This window comes from Nerophis ophidion, linkage group LG21 (genome assembly GCF_033978795.1).
Source record: "Nerophis ophidion isolate RoL-2023_Sa linkage group LG21, RoL_Noph_v1.0, whole genome shotgun sequence".
NCBI lineage: Eukaryota > Metazoa > Chordata > Actinopteri > Syngnathiformes > Syngnathidae > Nerophis > Nerophis ophidion.
The window spans coordinates 19,410,809-19,425,453 of record NC_084631.1 but is presented as its reverse complement, the minus strand read 5'-3'; the positions used below and the strand labels follow the sequence as shown (position 1 = coordinate 19,425,453).

Sequence of the window (14,645 nt, the reverse complement as noted above, 5' to 3'; positions counted from 1 at the left end):
ATTGCAGTAATGTAAATTTGTTTTAACTATTAAACGAACCAAAAATATGACTTATTTTATCTTTGTGAAAACATTGGACACAGTGTATTGTCAAGCTTATGAGATGCGATGCAAGTGTAAGCCACTGTGACACTATTGTTCTTTTTTTTATTTTTATAAATGTCTAATGATAATGTCAATGAGGGATTTTTAATCACTGCTATGCTGAAATTATAACTAATAATGATACTGTTGTTGATAATATTCATTTTTGTTTCACTACTTTTGGTTTGTTCTGTGTCGTGTTTGTGTCTCTTCTCAATTGCTCTGTTTATTGCAGTTCTGGGTGTTGCTGGGTCAGGTATGGTTTTGGAATTGGATTGCATTGTTATGGTTTTGCTGTGTAGTGGTTTGTTGGATTGACAAAAAAAAATAGATTTTTTAAAAATGAGAATCGATTCTGAATCGCACAACATATTCGATTCGATTCGTATTCGACTCAATGTTTTCCCACACCCCAAATATATATATATATATATACACATATATACATATATATATACGTATATACATATATATATATATATACACATATATATACATATATACATATGTGTGTATATATATGCTGAATGTTACTGTAACAACTATTTTACAGTATGTGTTAGCATGTTAGCATTTTAACCATTTTAATTTAAAAGTCATGAATATTGTTACTTTTAACATATGTAATATGGTGGAAAAATGCTTAATTTTCCAGAATGTTTTGCTTTAACCAAGTATTCAAAATGGAGCAAGTTTATGTTCAATCCTAGTTTTGGAGGCGCAACACTACAAGTCATGGATATTGTTACCCTTCACTATCTTGCTAGCATGCTGACTGTTAGTATGTATGCTACGGGTTTGCATTTTAGCATGTTATCCAATTTTGTAGGTATGGGACTAAAAGTTAAGGATTATTGTTAGATTACGCTATCTTGCTAGCATGCTAACAATTACGTAGCTTGCATCTGTAGGTGGAAGTTAAAACTACTATGCAAAGCCAAAGCCATATATCAACAACACCCAGAAATGCCCCAGCTTTGTTGGACCTGAGCTCAACTACGTTGGACTGGTGCAAAGTGAAAAAGTGTTCTGTGATCTGACCAGTCCACATTTTAAATTGTTTTTGGAAATTGAGGATGTTGTGTCCTCTGGAATAAAGAGGAAAATAACCATCTGGACTGTTGTAGGATCAAAGTTCAAAAGCCAGCATCTGTGATGGAATGGGGGTGTTTTAGTGCCCAAGACATGGGTAACTTACGCATCTGTGAAGGCACCATTAGTGCTGAAAGGTACATACAGGTTTTGGAGCAACTTATGTTGCCATCCAAGCAACGTTATCATGGACCCCCCTGCTATTTCAGCAAGACAATGCCAAGCCACGCGTTACAACAGCGTGGCTTCATAGTAAAAGAGTGTGGGTACTAGACTGGCCTGCCTGTAGTCGAGACCTGTCGTAAAATACGACAACAGAGACCCCGGACTGTAGAACAACTTAGCTTTACATCAAGCAATAAAGGGAAATAATTCCACTCGAAAAGCTTCATAAACTTGGTCTCCTCAGTGTGTTTACTTAGTGTTGTTAAAAGGAAAGGCCATGTAACACAGTGGTAAAAATGCCCCTGTGCCAACTTTTTTGCAATGTGTTGCTACTATTAACTTCTAACTTAATGATTATTTGCCCAAAAAAATTATATTTCTTGGTTCGAACATTAAGTATCTTGTCTTTGCTGTCTATTCAATTGAATAAAAGTTGAAAAGGATTTGCAAATCATTGTATTCTGTTTTTATTTACGAATTACACTACGTGCCAACTTTACTGGTTTTGGGTTTTTTACTATAATAAGGAATATAATATATGACATGGTAAAGGAGTGCAGGTGTCCTTCCTGTCCATGTTCCCTAATTAGCCCTGCAGGATGGAGGGATGAGATGGCATGTGTGTGTGTGTGTGTGTGTGTGTGTGTGTGTGTGTGTGTGTGTGTGTGTGTGTGTGTGTGTGTGAGGGGTGGGGGGTTAGAGCCCGGGCAGACGGTCATGTTCTTTAAACGCCTCTTCTTAGGCCCCACAATATGGTGCTTGCCACTTAACTCTTCTGATGGAATTGAACGTAATTATCGGATTACCGGGCTGGCGCTGCGAAGCTGGCAATATTTACTATACCTCGGCCATGTCGCCGTGCTCGGACACTCACTTCAGTTTGGGACCTAGTAAAAGCTTCTTAAACGCTTTTTTTAATTTTTTTAATTTTTTTTTTAACATATGCAATAGAGACTCCCTTCTGTTGGTGAAGCCATGATGGAGTGTTGTGTGAAGTCCAAGTGGATGCAACAGTAGCATTACAAAGGATTCTTGTAAGTATCGTTCAAATACTTTATTTTTCTTATCGTCGTCCCTGTTGATAGTTTTACCACGTGTAAAGCAAATAAAGTGATAAGCAAGTAATCTAAAAGGGAAATATTCCAAAATAATGATCGATATACTCTATAACAGGGGTCAACAACCTTTTTGAAACCAAGGGTTACTTCTTGGGTTCCGATTAATGCAAAGGGCTACCAGTTTGATACACACTTAAATAAGATGCCAGAAATAGCCAATTTGCTCAATTTACCTTTAATAAATAAATGTATATATATATTAAAAAAATGGGTATATCTGTCTGTCATTCCGTCGTATCAATCAATCAATCTAGGTTTATTTATATAGCCCTAAATCATCAGTGTTTCAAAGGGCGGCACAAACCACAACACAACCCACGACTTCCTCGGTAGAGCCCACATAAGGGCAAGGAAAACTCACCCCAGTGGGACGTCGATGACAGTGACATAGAGAGAAACCTTGGAGAGGACCGCATGTGTTGGCAACCCCCATCCGCCCCACCTCCCCTCCCGCCGTACATTTTTTTTCCTTTTACGGAAGGTTTTTTGTAGAGAATAAATGATGAAAAAAACACTTAATTGAACGGTTTAAAAGAGGAGAAAACACGAAAAAAATGAAAATAAAATTTTGAAACATAGTTTAACTTCAATTTCGACTCTTTAAAATTCAACCGAAAAAAAGGAAGAGAAAAACTAGCTCATTCGAATCTTTTTGAAAAAATTAAAAAAATAATTTATGGAACATCATTAGTAATTTTTCCTGATTAAGATTAATTTTAGAATTTTGATGACATGTTTTAAATAGGTTAAAATCCAATCTGCACTTTGTTATAATATATAACAAATTGGACCAAGCTATATTTCTAACAAAGATAAATCATTATTTCTTCTAGATTTTCCAGAACAAAAATTTTAAAAGAAATTCAAAACACTTTGAAATAATATTTAAATTTGATTCTACAGATTTTCTAGATTTGCCAGAATATTTTTTTTGATTTTTAATCATAATAAGTTTGAAGAAATATTTCACAAATATTCTTTGTCGAAAAAACAGAAGCTAAAATGAAGAATTAAATTAAAATGTATTTATTATTCTTTGCAATAAGAAAAGAAATACTTGAACATCGATTTAAATTGTCAGGAAAGAAGAGGAAGGAATTTAAAAGGTAAAAAGGTATATGTGTTTAAAAATCCTAAAATCATTTTTAAGGTTGTATTTTTTCTCTAAAACTGTCTTTCTGAAAGTTATATGAAGCAAAGTAAAAAAAAAAAAAAAAAATATTTAAACAAAGGAAGACCACAACTTTAAAATATTTTTGGGATTTTCAAATTCTATTTGAGTTTTGTCTCTCTTAGAATTAAAAATGTCGAGCAAAGCGAGACCAGCTTGCTAGTAAATAAATAAAATTTAAAAAATAGAGGCAGCTCACTGGTAAGTGCTGCTATTTGAGCTATTTTTAGAACAGGCCAGCGGGCTACTCATCTGGTCCTTATGGGCTACCTGGTGCCCGCGGGCACCGCGTTGGTGACCCCTGCTCTATAATATATTATAATACTATTGATAATGAACACAATGAGTTACATATATAGACATTTTAAGGATGGGCAAGTCAAAACAATATCGATATCAATAGTATCTAAACCACAGATGTCAAAATCAAGGCCCGGGGGCCAAATCTGGCCCGCCACATTATTTTTTGTGGCCCTGGAAAGCCTGGAAATAATATGCGTCAATAAAATGCTTGATATTTTCATACTAAATATATTTGTTCTATTCCCCTTTGACATTAAAAATCACGTACTGCTTGCAATAACATCCATCCATCCATCCATTTTCTACCGCTTATTCTCTTTGGGGTCGCTGGGGGTGCTGGTGCCTATCTCAGCTACAATCGGGCGGAAGGCGGGGTACACCCTGGACAAGTCGCTATCTCATCGCAGGGCCAACACAGATATATAGCATATATTTTTAAAATTCAATATTATCAACATATTATATTATCATGTATTCCAAGAAATATTTGTTGTTAAAATAAAGATAAATACTGCACCTAAATATCTGCTTGACTTATGATTTCAAAACAAATTATCAATCAAATTGTACACTGTGAAACTGACAATGGATTTTACGTTTTTTTTTTTTTGATTGATTGATTGAAACTTTTATTAGTACATTGCACTGTACAGTACACATTCCGTACAATTGACCACTAAATGGTAACACCCGCATAAGTTTTTCGACTTTTTTAAGTCGGGGTCCCCGTTAATCAATTCATGGTACAAATAGATGGATTAGATTAGATGGATTAGATAGTACTTTATATATTCCGTCAGGAGAGTTCCTTCAGGAAAATTACAATTTTCAGCACATATATATACTATCAGCATAATACAGTCATCACACAAGTTACTCATCAGAGTATATACACTGAGTTATTTACATTATTTAAGATCAGGGGGTAGAATGTGAAGGGGGTTGGGTTGGTTGATATCAGCACTTGAGTCATCAACAATTATATCATCTGAGAAATGGACATTGAAACAATGTAGGTCTGACTTTGTAGAATATGTACAGCGAGCAGTGAACATAGTGAACTCAGAAAGCATAAGAACAAGTATATACATTTGATTATTTACATTTGAATATTTACATTTGGTTATTTACAATGCGGGGAGGTGGGATGTGGTGGGGGGAGGGTGTTAAAATATTTTGAAATGTTAAGACACTAAAACAACAAGTTTTTACATACGGTATATATTTTATATATATGTAAAATGTATAAATTGTATGTATATATATATATATATATATATACACACACATATATATATATATATATATATATATATATATATATATATACACACACACATATATATATACACACATATATATATACAAATTGTATACATATATATATATACAATTTATACATTTTACATATATATAAAATATATACGTAAAATCTTGTTGTTGTAATTTATATATATATATATGTATGTTTTATATATATATATATATGTATATATACACACACACATATATATATATGTATGTATATATATATATATATATATATATATATATATATATATATATATATATATACACACACACACATATATATATATATATATATATATATATACACATATATATATACAAATTGTATACATATATATATATATACAATTTATACATTTTACATATATATAAACTATATACGTAAAATCTTGTTGTTGTAATTTATATATATATATATATGTTTTATATATATATATATGTTTATATATATTTATGTTTTAGATATATATTTGTTTATATATATATATAATATATATATATATATATATATATATATATATGCTGACTGTTACTGTACCATGTATTTTATGTGTTAGCATGTTAGCATTTTAACCATTTTAGTAGATGTAAAACCAAATGTTATAGCTCGGTTGGTAGAGTGGCCGTGCCAGCAACTTGAGGGTTGCAGGTTCGATTCCCGCTTGTGCCATCCTCGTTATGGCCGTTGTGTCCTTGGGCAAGGCACTTTACCCACCTGCTCCCAGTGCCACCCACACTGGTTTAAATGTAACTTAGATATTGGGTTTCACTATGTAAAAGCGCTTTGAGTCACTAGAGAAAAGCGCTATATAAATATAATTCACTTCACTTCACTTCACTATTTTTACTTCAAATATATGAATTTTGTTGGAAAAATACTTAATTTCCCAGAATGTTTTGCTATGACCTAGTATTCAAAATGGAGGGAGTTTGTGTTTAATCCTAGTTTTGTTAGGTGCAAAACTAAAATTTATGGAAATTGTTACACTGCGCTATCTTGCTAGCAGACTATCGATACAACAGTAGAATATTTGAAATGTTGGCCATAAGAGGAGACCAAACCAATCAGAGCGTGCTGATGAGTAACGTGGCCACTGATTTGGTCAGCCTTAGGCAGAATTACTATATTGGATTAAAAGAGTGTAATGGTGACTAAACGGTGTTGTTTCATGTTTAGAGGGTCCTATGAATGTTGAAAAATATATTTAGAAGGGAGTAAACCATAAATGGCCTTGCTCTGAAAATTCTTAATTTATATATTTAAAGATTTATACTTAGCGGGAATTTGTTCATCACAATGTCTAGAACAGTAGTTCTTAACCTGGGTTCGATCCAACCCTAGGGGTTCGGTGAGTCGGCCTCAGGGGTTCGGCAGAGGTCAAGCCATACCCGACGTTTACATAAAAACTTCTCCCTATCGGCATATTATGGATACGGCTATCGGCATGTTATGGATACGGCAACAGCAGAAGTCAAACTCATTTGCAGGTGTGTCATTTGTTATGAGTTCATGCACTGTGTTGGTTTTGTTCTTTGAATAAGGTGATGTTCATGCACAGTTCATTTTGTGCAGCAGTAAAAAAATCATATAACTTTGTCTTGAATTTGAAAAAAATATATTTTTCACTAAAGAAGGGTTCGGTGAATGCGCATATAAAACTGGTGGGGTTCAGTACCTCCAACAAGGTTAAAAACCACTGGTCAAGAACAAATTAACCGAGATATACGAGGGACAACGGTAAAAAGGCACAAATTGAGTCAGGTAATTGAAAATATCAATTAACATTAAATTGCAAATGTACACTGTGTGTATATTTAAATTGGCGTGAGAAGTTATCTAACTCAATGTATCTTTTTATTTCTTCACCCCAGTCACAGCGGAAAGGAATAGCACTCATCTCGCTATTTTGCTATGTCTGTGTCCTCTCTTCCGGAATGGAAGCAAGTCCTGCTGGAGAAAAAGAGGCGGGAGGAAGAGGAGCGAGGGAGAAGAGAAAAAGAGGAGGAGGAGAAGTTTGCCAACATGCCTGCATGGAAGCGAGGAATCATTCAGCGGCGAAGGGGAAAGCAAGAAGTCCTGGTTGACAGGGAGAAGGAAATAGAGTCTTCTGTCCTTCAGGTGGATGCTCGACCTCCCTCTGATGGACTGAGTGACACAGACAGCTCTGTAACCGTCAATCAAGGAAACGAACAGTTACTCAGCCCGGACCCAGGCCAGTGGGTCGATGCCGAACCCAAACCAGCAAGTGAGGTGTCTGTAGAAACTATAGTTCCAGTCCATGAAAACCCCTTTATCCGCACACAGAGTGTGTGGAGGAAGGGGAAGGAAGGAGCTGTTGGCTACCACGATGTGGAATCTAAAGAGAGAGACAAAGAAAAACTAAACCCTAGGAGTCATGATGGGGAGAGAGGAAGAGGGATAAATATAGAGCTGAAAATCGAGAGATTGAGAGATTTGAGCGAAGGACGAAACAGTGAGAGGAGCAGAGACCGGAGTCAAGGAAGGGAAAATAACAGGGAGGACAAAGGTCGTAGGAAAGATGTACCCAGGGAGAAAGAATTCCCAAAAGAGGAAAACGAAAGTTCTTTTTCTCCCATAGTCCCTTGTCTCCGAACCATCCATGCAGACAATATCATCATCATCGAACAAGAGAGGCAAGGCAGTGATGAGAGACGAGCTAAATGGAGGGAGATGGAGGTGGAGAGGTCTGAGGAGGACTCGCAAGGGAAGAGAGGGATGAAAATGGACTTGAGGGAGATTCTGGCCGGAGGAGCAAGTGTGACCGAGATCCGAGCGTCGGATGTTCTCATCATAAAGCCCACGGCGAGCATGGAAGAGAGGACCTCCTTAGGTGGAAAAGTGTCCGGGAGAGAGGATGAAGATTGTACCGCAGAGGGAAAGAGGGAGCTGAGGACCAAAGAGAAAGAGAGACTCTTCGGCCACACCACAATGACAAAGGACAAGAGAAGGGACAGCTTGGATGACAATGTTTTTCATGAAAAAGGAGGACGAGTTAGCCAGCTGCTAACTAAATTTGGAGAACACCGCAAGCCTCCATCTAGATCTAAAAGCTCAGATAACTTCCTCCGGCCCGGAAGGAGGAAACACTCAGAGGAAAACAACGATGAACAACCTGAGGAGAGAATGTCTAATGGGAGAAACGGGCCACTTAAAGGAGTACCAAAACGCTCCTTTAGTTTTTCTGATCGGGTCATCAGCGCCAAGGAAAATGGCTTGGATCCAGATGTGTGTTTCAAGAGGAAAACTCGTGAAAGGATATATTCAGACCGGAGTACGGCAGGCTCAAGGAAGGAAATACCGACAAAGTGCAAAAAATGGTGCGCACGGCTTTTAGATCAAGACAAGTTTGTAAAATGTGTACAATCAAGCAACGAAGAAATACAAAGGAGAAGTGAAACAAGAACAGGATTCCCAAATAAGACTGAGGTCGAGAGGTTAGACCGGGCTGAGTGGAGGGTCGGAGGAATGGCAGCCGATGAAGACAGCGAAGGCTTTACGATGGCGTCTGTCAAAAGCACAGAGGGAATTTCTTTCGCAAAGAGAATACCAATTAGGCAAGACGCGAAGATGAGAATGACGGAAAGAGCGGTGAAGCGAGTTGCAGAGAAAAGGGAGACGACTGCAGAGTACGATTTACACTCGGGAAGACAAAATCGAGACAAAACAGCTTTAGAAAACCCTGATACATCCTTCAGACTTGAATCAGACCACAAAGAGTACTCTGGTCTGCTCAGTACTGTAGTAGAAAAAGGGGCGGAGAGGAGTGTGTTGTCCTGTCAAACAGAGGAACTCCTCAGCAAAATAGAAAAAGTGGAAGACGCAAGTGATTACACCAATGAGAGGAAGCAGGGAAGACAAGTTACTGATGACAGCTCAGTTGCCAGAGCTCCGAGGATCCCTCCGATGGGTAGCCCGCCAGGTGCCCTTGAGATCCAAATTCCCAGGAGCGTGTTTTATGTTGCAGAAGAGATGGGGAGAAATAAGTCCTCAAATCAATGCAAGGAAGATAAAGGCTCTGAAGGAAGATGTGGAGTGGAGAGAAGGGACAGCTGGAGAGTAGGCAAGCCCTTGAGCCGCATTGAGTCCCTGCGAGAGAAAATTAGGCAAAGAGAGCAGGAGAGGAGGAGGAGAGCAAACGGTGTGGACGGAGGTGAAGGCACAAGAGTATCTGATGCACACACAGCGGGGGACGTATGTGAGGAGAAGGGAACTGAAAAACCTGCTGCAGATTTACAGAAGACAAAGGTTGCAGCAGAGAGCGGTGAGGATGACGCAGAGGCCCAGACATCCGTGACTGCGTTTGACATTGCACAGGAAGCCGGTGTGTTGAAAAAATGCCCCCAACTTCCTGTTTCTGTAAAGCACTTGCACACTGTGGACGGAGAAAAAGTAAGTCGCGATCTTGCGCATGTTCCCTCTGAAGATACCGGTGAATGTCTTCGAATATCTGAGGACAAACCCGACTCTTCGAAGCATGTGGAGGAACTGATTCACCACAGAAGCCAGGAAGAGGAGGAAGACAAGGAGGTCTCCGAAAAGAAAGAGGAGAAACAGACGTCGTCTTTCGATCACGCGCAACCTCTGCCCCCTTCGCCACCACATCCTAACTCCCTGGCAGCCATGAGTCGGATCTACAACTTGGAGACGGTTGGATCGAGGTCAGGCTTTTGTCTGAGGGACAGGAATTTGGACGTGTCATCAGTGCATCTTGTTAGGGTGAAGCCCCTCATCTCAGCACATGCTCAACACGGGGATGTTAAGTTGTTCTCGGGTGAAGACAAGGATGTTCAGGACAGATCGCTCCATAAGGAGAAAGAGACGAAAGGACCCCAAAGAAAAGGATTGAAAAAGGACCAGTTGAAGGATCAGGCCAAGACTGAGGAGGTAGATCAGGAAACACTTGACATGAACGCCAAAGTACGTCCCAGGCGTGTTTTTTCTCCAACATCTCAGCTCAAGCAACCAAACCCAATAAATATCTCACACCTCAGGAACCGATCCCCAGACAGATCTCTGAAACCCTCAGACTGTGCACCAACTCCGGCTCCCTCTCCATGTTACCCATCTCCTGCTGCCTCCCCCACCGCCTCGCCGACTCGCTTTTCCATCCGCAGTGCCCTTGGCGGTCACGTAAAGAGAGGGGCCACAGTTACAATCGAGCCAAAAAAGTCCACGGGAGCAGGAAGAACAACTGACTCTATGACGCCGTCCGTCACCGAGGCGAGCAACAATGCAAAAACGCCCCAGCAGCATCAGACAACTTCTTCAACTGATGATGAGCCCATAAAGAAGAAATATCCGGCAGTGGAGGAAATCGAAGTGATTGGCGGATATCAGAACCTGGAAAAGTCCTGCCTTGTGAGGAACAAAGGGATTCAGAAACGGGTAAGTGCAAAGTACACAATACAGTGGAACCTTCTAAGGTCGAAGTCTAAGTCTTTTTTATTCTTCTTATTACTAACCAAGTACTGTTTAAAATGTTGATGATAAAATAATGATAATGATATAATGATAAAATATTGGCCCGTTTATGTCAACATGTGTTGTAGTTAGGGATTTAACGATACGTAAATTTGGTATCACAATTGTTGTGAGCAAAATGATCCCAGTGATTATTATCACAGTTTTGTTGAATATGCTCACAAAGTTTTTTTTAATTCATTTTTAAATAAATAAACACTCAGTAAACTTTCTTTATCGGACGAAACTAAATGTTGTTCTGGCTTCTTTAAGATTATTATTGTTATTTTAACATACTTGTTTAAATATGTCTCTTGAATATCTTCTTCTGTTTTCATTTGTAACTGTTTTGGAGTGTGGAGACATTAATTTGTGTTGTGTTCATGTTAGCATTTAAACTAGGAGTAATTAGTGGCACTAGCTGCTAGCAAGCTTGCTTCTCCAGGATTTCAACAGTGTCACCAGTCCGTGAGTTCAAACAAAGTGCAATTATCAATCACGGTTTTACGATCATTTGAATTTAAAAAGGCATCACGAACTACCGGGATATTTACCCCGGTTAATCATTAACACCGGTACTCACTACATACCGAGTTGTAGTATTGTTAACTTCATTATTACCGCTAACCAGCGTGAAACCACAACAGCAACAAAACTACTGTCTAGCTTTTAGAGCGATATAAAGTGCTAACGCTTCCTGGTCAGTGCAAAGTTGTCAGCTTCAAACACTGATGACATCTATTAAAACAGACAAGAAGCAAGGAATCATGCAGAGACAGAGTTAAATTTTGCTCAATTGAGGAAAGACGTTATTTGGGCTGTACTCTAGTTACAGATCCAAACTTCGCTCTGAAATCCAGCCCACGTGATTCCTCTATTTATTTCGGAGGTCCCTGGTTACATCAATGAAGCTCTCGCTGAGGGAAGGGGGTAATCTCGACAGCTCCAGTTAGACACAATATATGATTATACAAGAAATGCAAATGTGTTGACACTGCTGATATTGCCTTGTCTCTGTTCTGTCTGCGTCACGGCGGTGTTCGGCCTTGGCAGTCAGCAGGCCGATCCTGGACACAGACATTGATACGAGACTGGCTTGCAATCTTTTGGATTGCCAGCTTTGCACAGACAAAAAAAATACCACTTCAGCACAATTGACAATAATTATAGCAACGGTCCTTAAGCATAAGAGTTGTGTGATAATAAATACATAATTATTCTAACAAAAGTGAGCTTCAAAATAAAAGCATGGCAGTGCAGTGGTCCCTTGGCTTACTAGTTTAATCAGTGCTGTGTGGAGCACTTAACCGCAAATACCTGTATCTCAAATCAACATTCCCCACTGAAATGAATGTGTCAAAGTTAGTTTGTATCGAACCCCAAGATGCAGAGAAGGAGGGAGGCATTTTGCAGGAAAACATGATTTAATTTAAATACTAAGACAAAAACAAATAAAGGGTTCAAACAAAAAAACCACGCACGTGGACGGATAACCAACAAAAGGCCTAGCGTGGAAGCTTACAGGTATCTAGCAGGAAACAGATTTCGTACTTCTAAAATAAAACAACAAACTGGAAGCAGGGAACAAAAAACAGTAAGCTAGAAACATCAAACGAATATAGCTTACCGCTACGCTGCAAAGACACGACAAGGTACGACACGACAGGAGCGATAATATATGACAAGAGCGACAAGAAGTGACATCGACAAATCAATAATCCAGCACTGACTGGAAGACAAAGAAGGTATAAATCGGAGCAGGCTGATTGACACCAGGTGTGGCCAGGTGCCACCAGCCACAGCTGAGGGGAAACAAAGCACTCAGGGAGACAAACAGGAAGTTGAACCAAAATAAGAGTGCTGACAGGAACTAAGGACAGGAAATACTAAACACAGAGGAAAAACTAAAACACGAACAAACTGTCAGTGGCAAGCCTGACAGAATGGAAATGACATTATTGAATCCTGAGTCCTCCTCCCCAAAACACTACAATGTTACACATGTAACATGCTTTTTTGTGAGAAAAACTAACTCCTACATAACCAATATTGTGTGAAAATTAACAATACAATGTACTACAAACCACGACAGTAGTTTAGGAAATAAAATGTAAAGCATTTACCTTGTAATTTTCCTGAGGAAACTCTCCTGAAGGAATCAATAAAGTACTATCTACCGCTAAGGTACCGCCTATGAGATGCTTCTTCATCAAACACAACATCAGCAGCTTCCCCATATGTTCATGGATAAATGTATATTGTGTAAAAAAATGGCATTACCAACTCATTGTGCTTCAGAATGGTGCAGATTGCAAAGTGCTAAGCTTCTACCCTTGCACCGCTTCATCAAGTCAGCAAAACGCACACTTCAGTCATGTTTTTTGAGGATTTATTTTTTTAATTCGATGACTATCACCCGCTTCTTCTTCTAAGCACTGACCTTCACACTCACCTTCTTTGATCCCGTGCTTGAAAAACACTTAAGGTATGTACATTTTCTATGTAAAAGCTAATGCTAGGGAGCAAATGTTTTGGTCAGATCTTACAGGGTTCACTGTGGCATTTGCTATGCCAACTATTGGTAAAGAGGCTTGTAGCCCCAATACCTGCTCGGAACCTAAAGCATAACAATTACCCAAAAGATAGCTCGTATCTCAAAAAACTTGTGAGCTGGAGAGCTCAGAAAACGATTTATTACTGCGTTGACCCAATCTACCACAGCAATTAACAAAATTCAGCAATTTTTTTTTTTTTTTTTCAAGATTAGATATTGTTCAGATTGCCCCTTTAAAAGGGAAAAGCCCTCCGAGGTTCTTTTATTCTAATGGCGTGTCTGAATAAGGCAAATTAAAGATGAACAACTTATTCTACAAATGGAGTATCAATCAATCAATCATTCAATCAATGTTTATATATATAGCCCTATATCACAAGTGTCTCAAAGGGCTGCACAAGCCAAGAAATCCTCATGCAATAGACATCGAGTGGTTCTAGCATAATATTGTGAAAGTCCAGTCCATAGTGGATCCAACATAATAGCGAGAGTCCAGTCCATAGTTTAGCCAGCAGGAGACCATCCTGAACAAAAACAGGTCAGCAGCGCAGAGATGTCCCCAGCCGATGCACAGGCAAGATAAGTACTGATAAGTACAAACAGTAGCAATACCAGCGCTGGAAAGAAGACTATGCCCTACAAAGTCTGGCACATTCACTCTCAATTGTCCTTCTGCTCAAGTGCTTTTGTCCTTCTTGTCCAATGAAAAACCGAAAGTTAACCTGAGGGTTTAGTTGGGACACACACACACACACACACACACACACACACACACACACACACACACACACACACATTTGTCTACTCTCGCTTCATCTCGTTCCTGGCAGCTCTTTCTCACCATCGAAACCAAATAAGATGTGTGTGTGTGTATTTTCACAAATAAAAACACTGGTTGTACTCATTACTCCCATATACACCTATCTAAGAAAGCTAATGCTGTAATTTATTTCGGTGGTTAGCGGAATATTTTCCACCTTAAAGCAAAGTGGAGTGCATGGGTAGTCTTGGTCTATTTAAGGGACGGTGTGGCGCAGTGGTAGAGTGGCCGTGCGCAACCCGAGGGTCCCTAGTAATCCGCACCTAGTACCAAAATCGTCACTTCCATTGTGTCCTGAGCAAGACACTTCACCCTTGCTCCTGATAGGTGCTGGTTAGCACCTTGCATGGCAGCTCCCTCCATCAGTGTGTGAATGTGTGTGTGAATGGGTAAATGTGGAAGTAGTGTCAAAGCGCTTTGAGTACCTTGAAGGTAGAAAAGAGCTATACAAGTACAACCCATTTATCATTTATTTATTTATTTACCTCGTTCTGTTCAAAGACAAAACCCAATGATAGATAGATAGGTAGATAGTACTTTGTTAA

The 14,645-nt window shown here is 38.9% G+C and overlaps 1 protein-coding gene across 1 annotated transcript in view; it reads left to right on the top strand.

Moving 5' to 3' along the window:
- Positions 1-2,101: 2,101 nt before the first annotated feature.
- ppp1r18 (protein phosphatase 1, regulatory subunit 18) overlaps positions 2,102-14,645 on the top strand; it is a 37,740-nt gene continuing 25,196 nt past the window's right edge. Inside the window, exons 1-2 of the mRNA XM_061882105.1 lie at positions 2,102-2,375; positions 7,117-10,651. Of these exons, the coding sequence (XP_061738089.1) occupies positions 7,157-10,651 (3,495 nt within the window). The 5' untranslated portion in view covers positions 2,102-2,375; positions 7,117-7,156. The remainder of the gene's footprint in view (positions 2,376-7,116; positions 10,652-14,645) is intronic.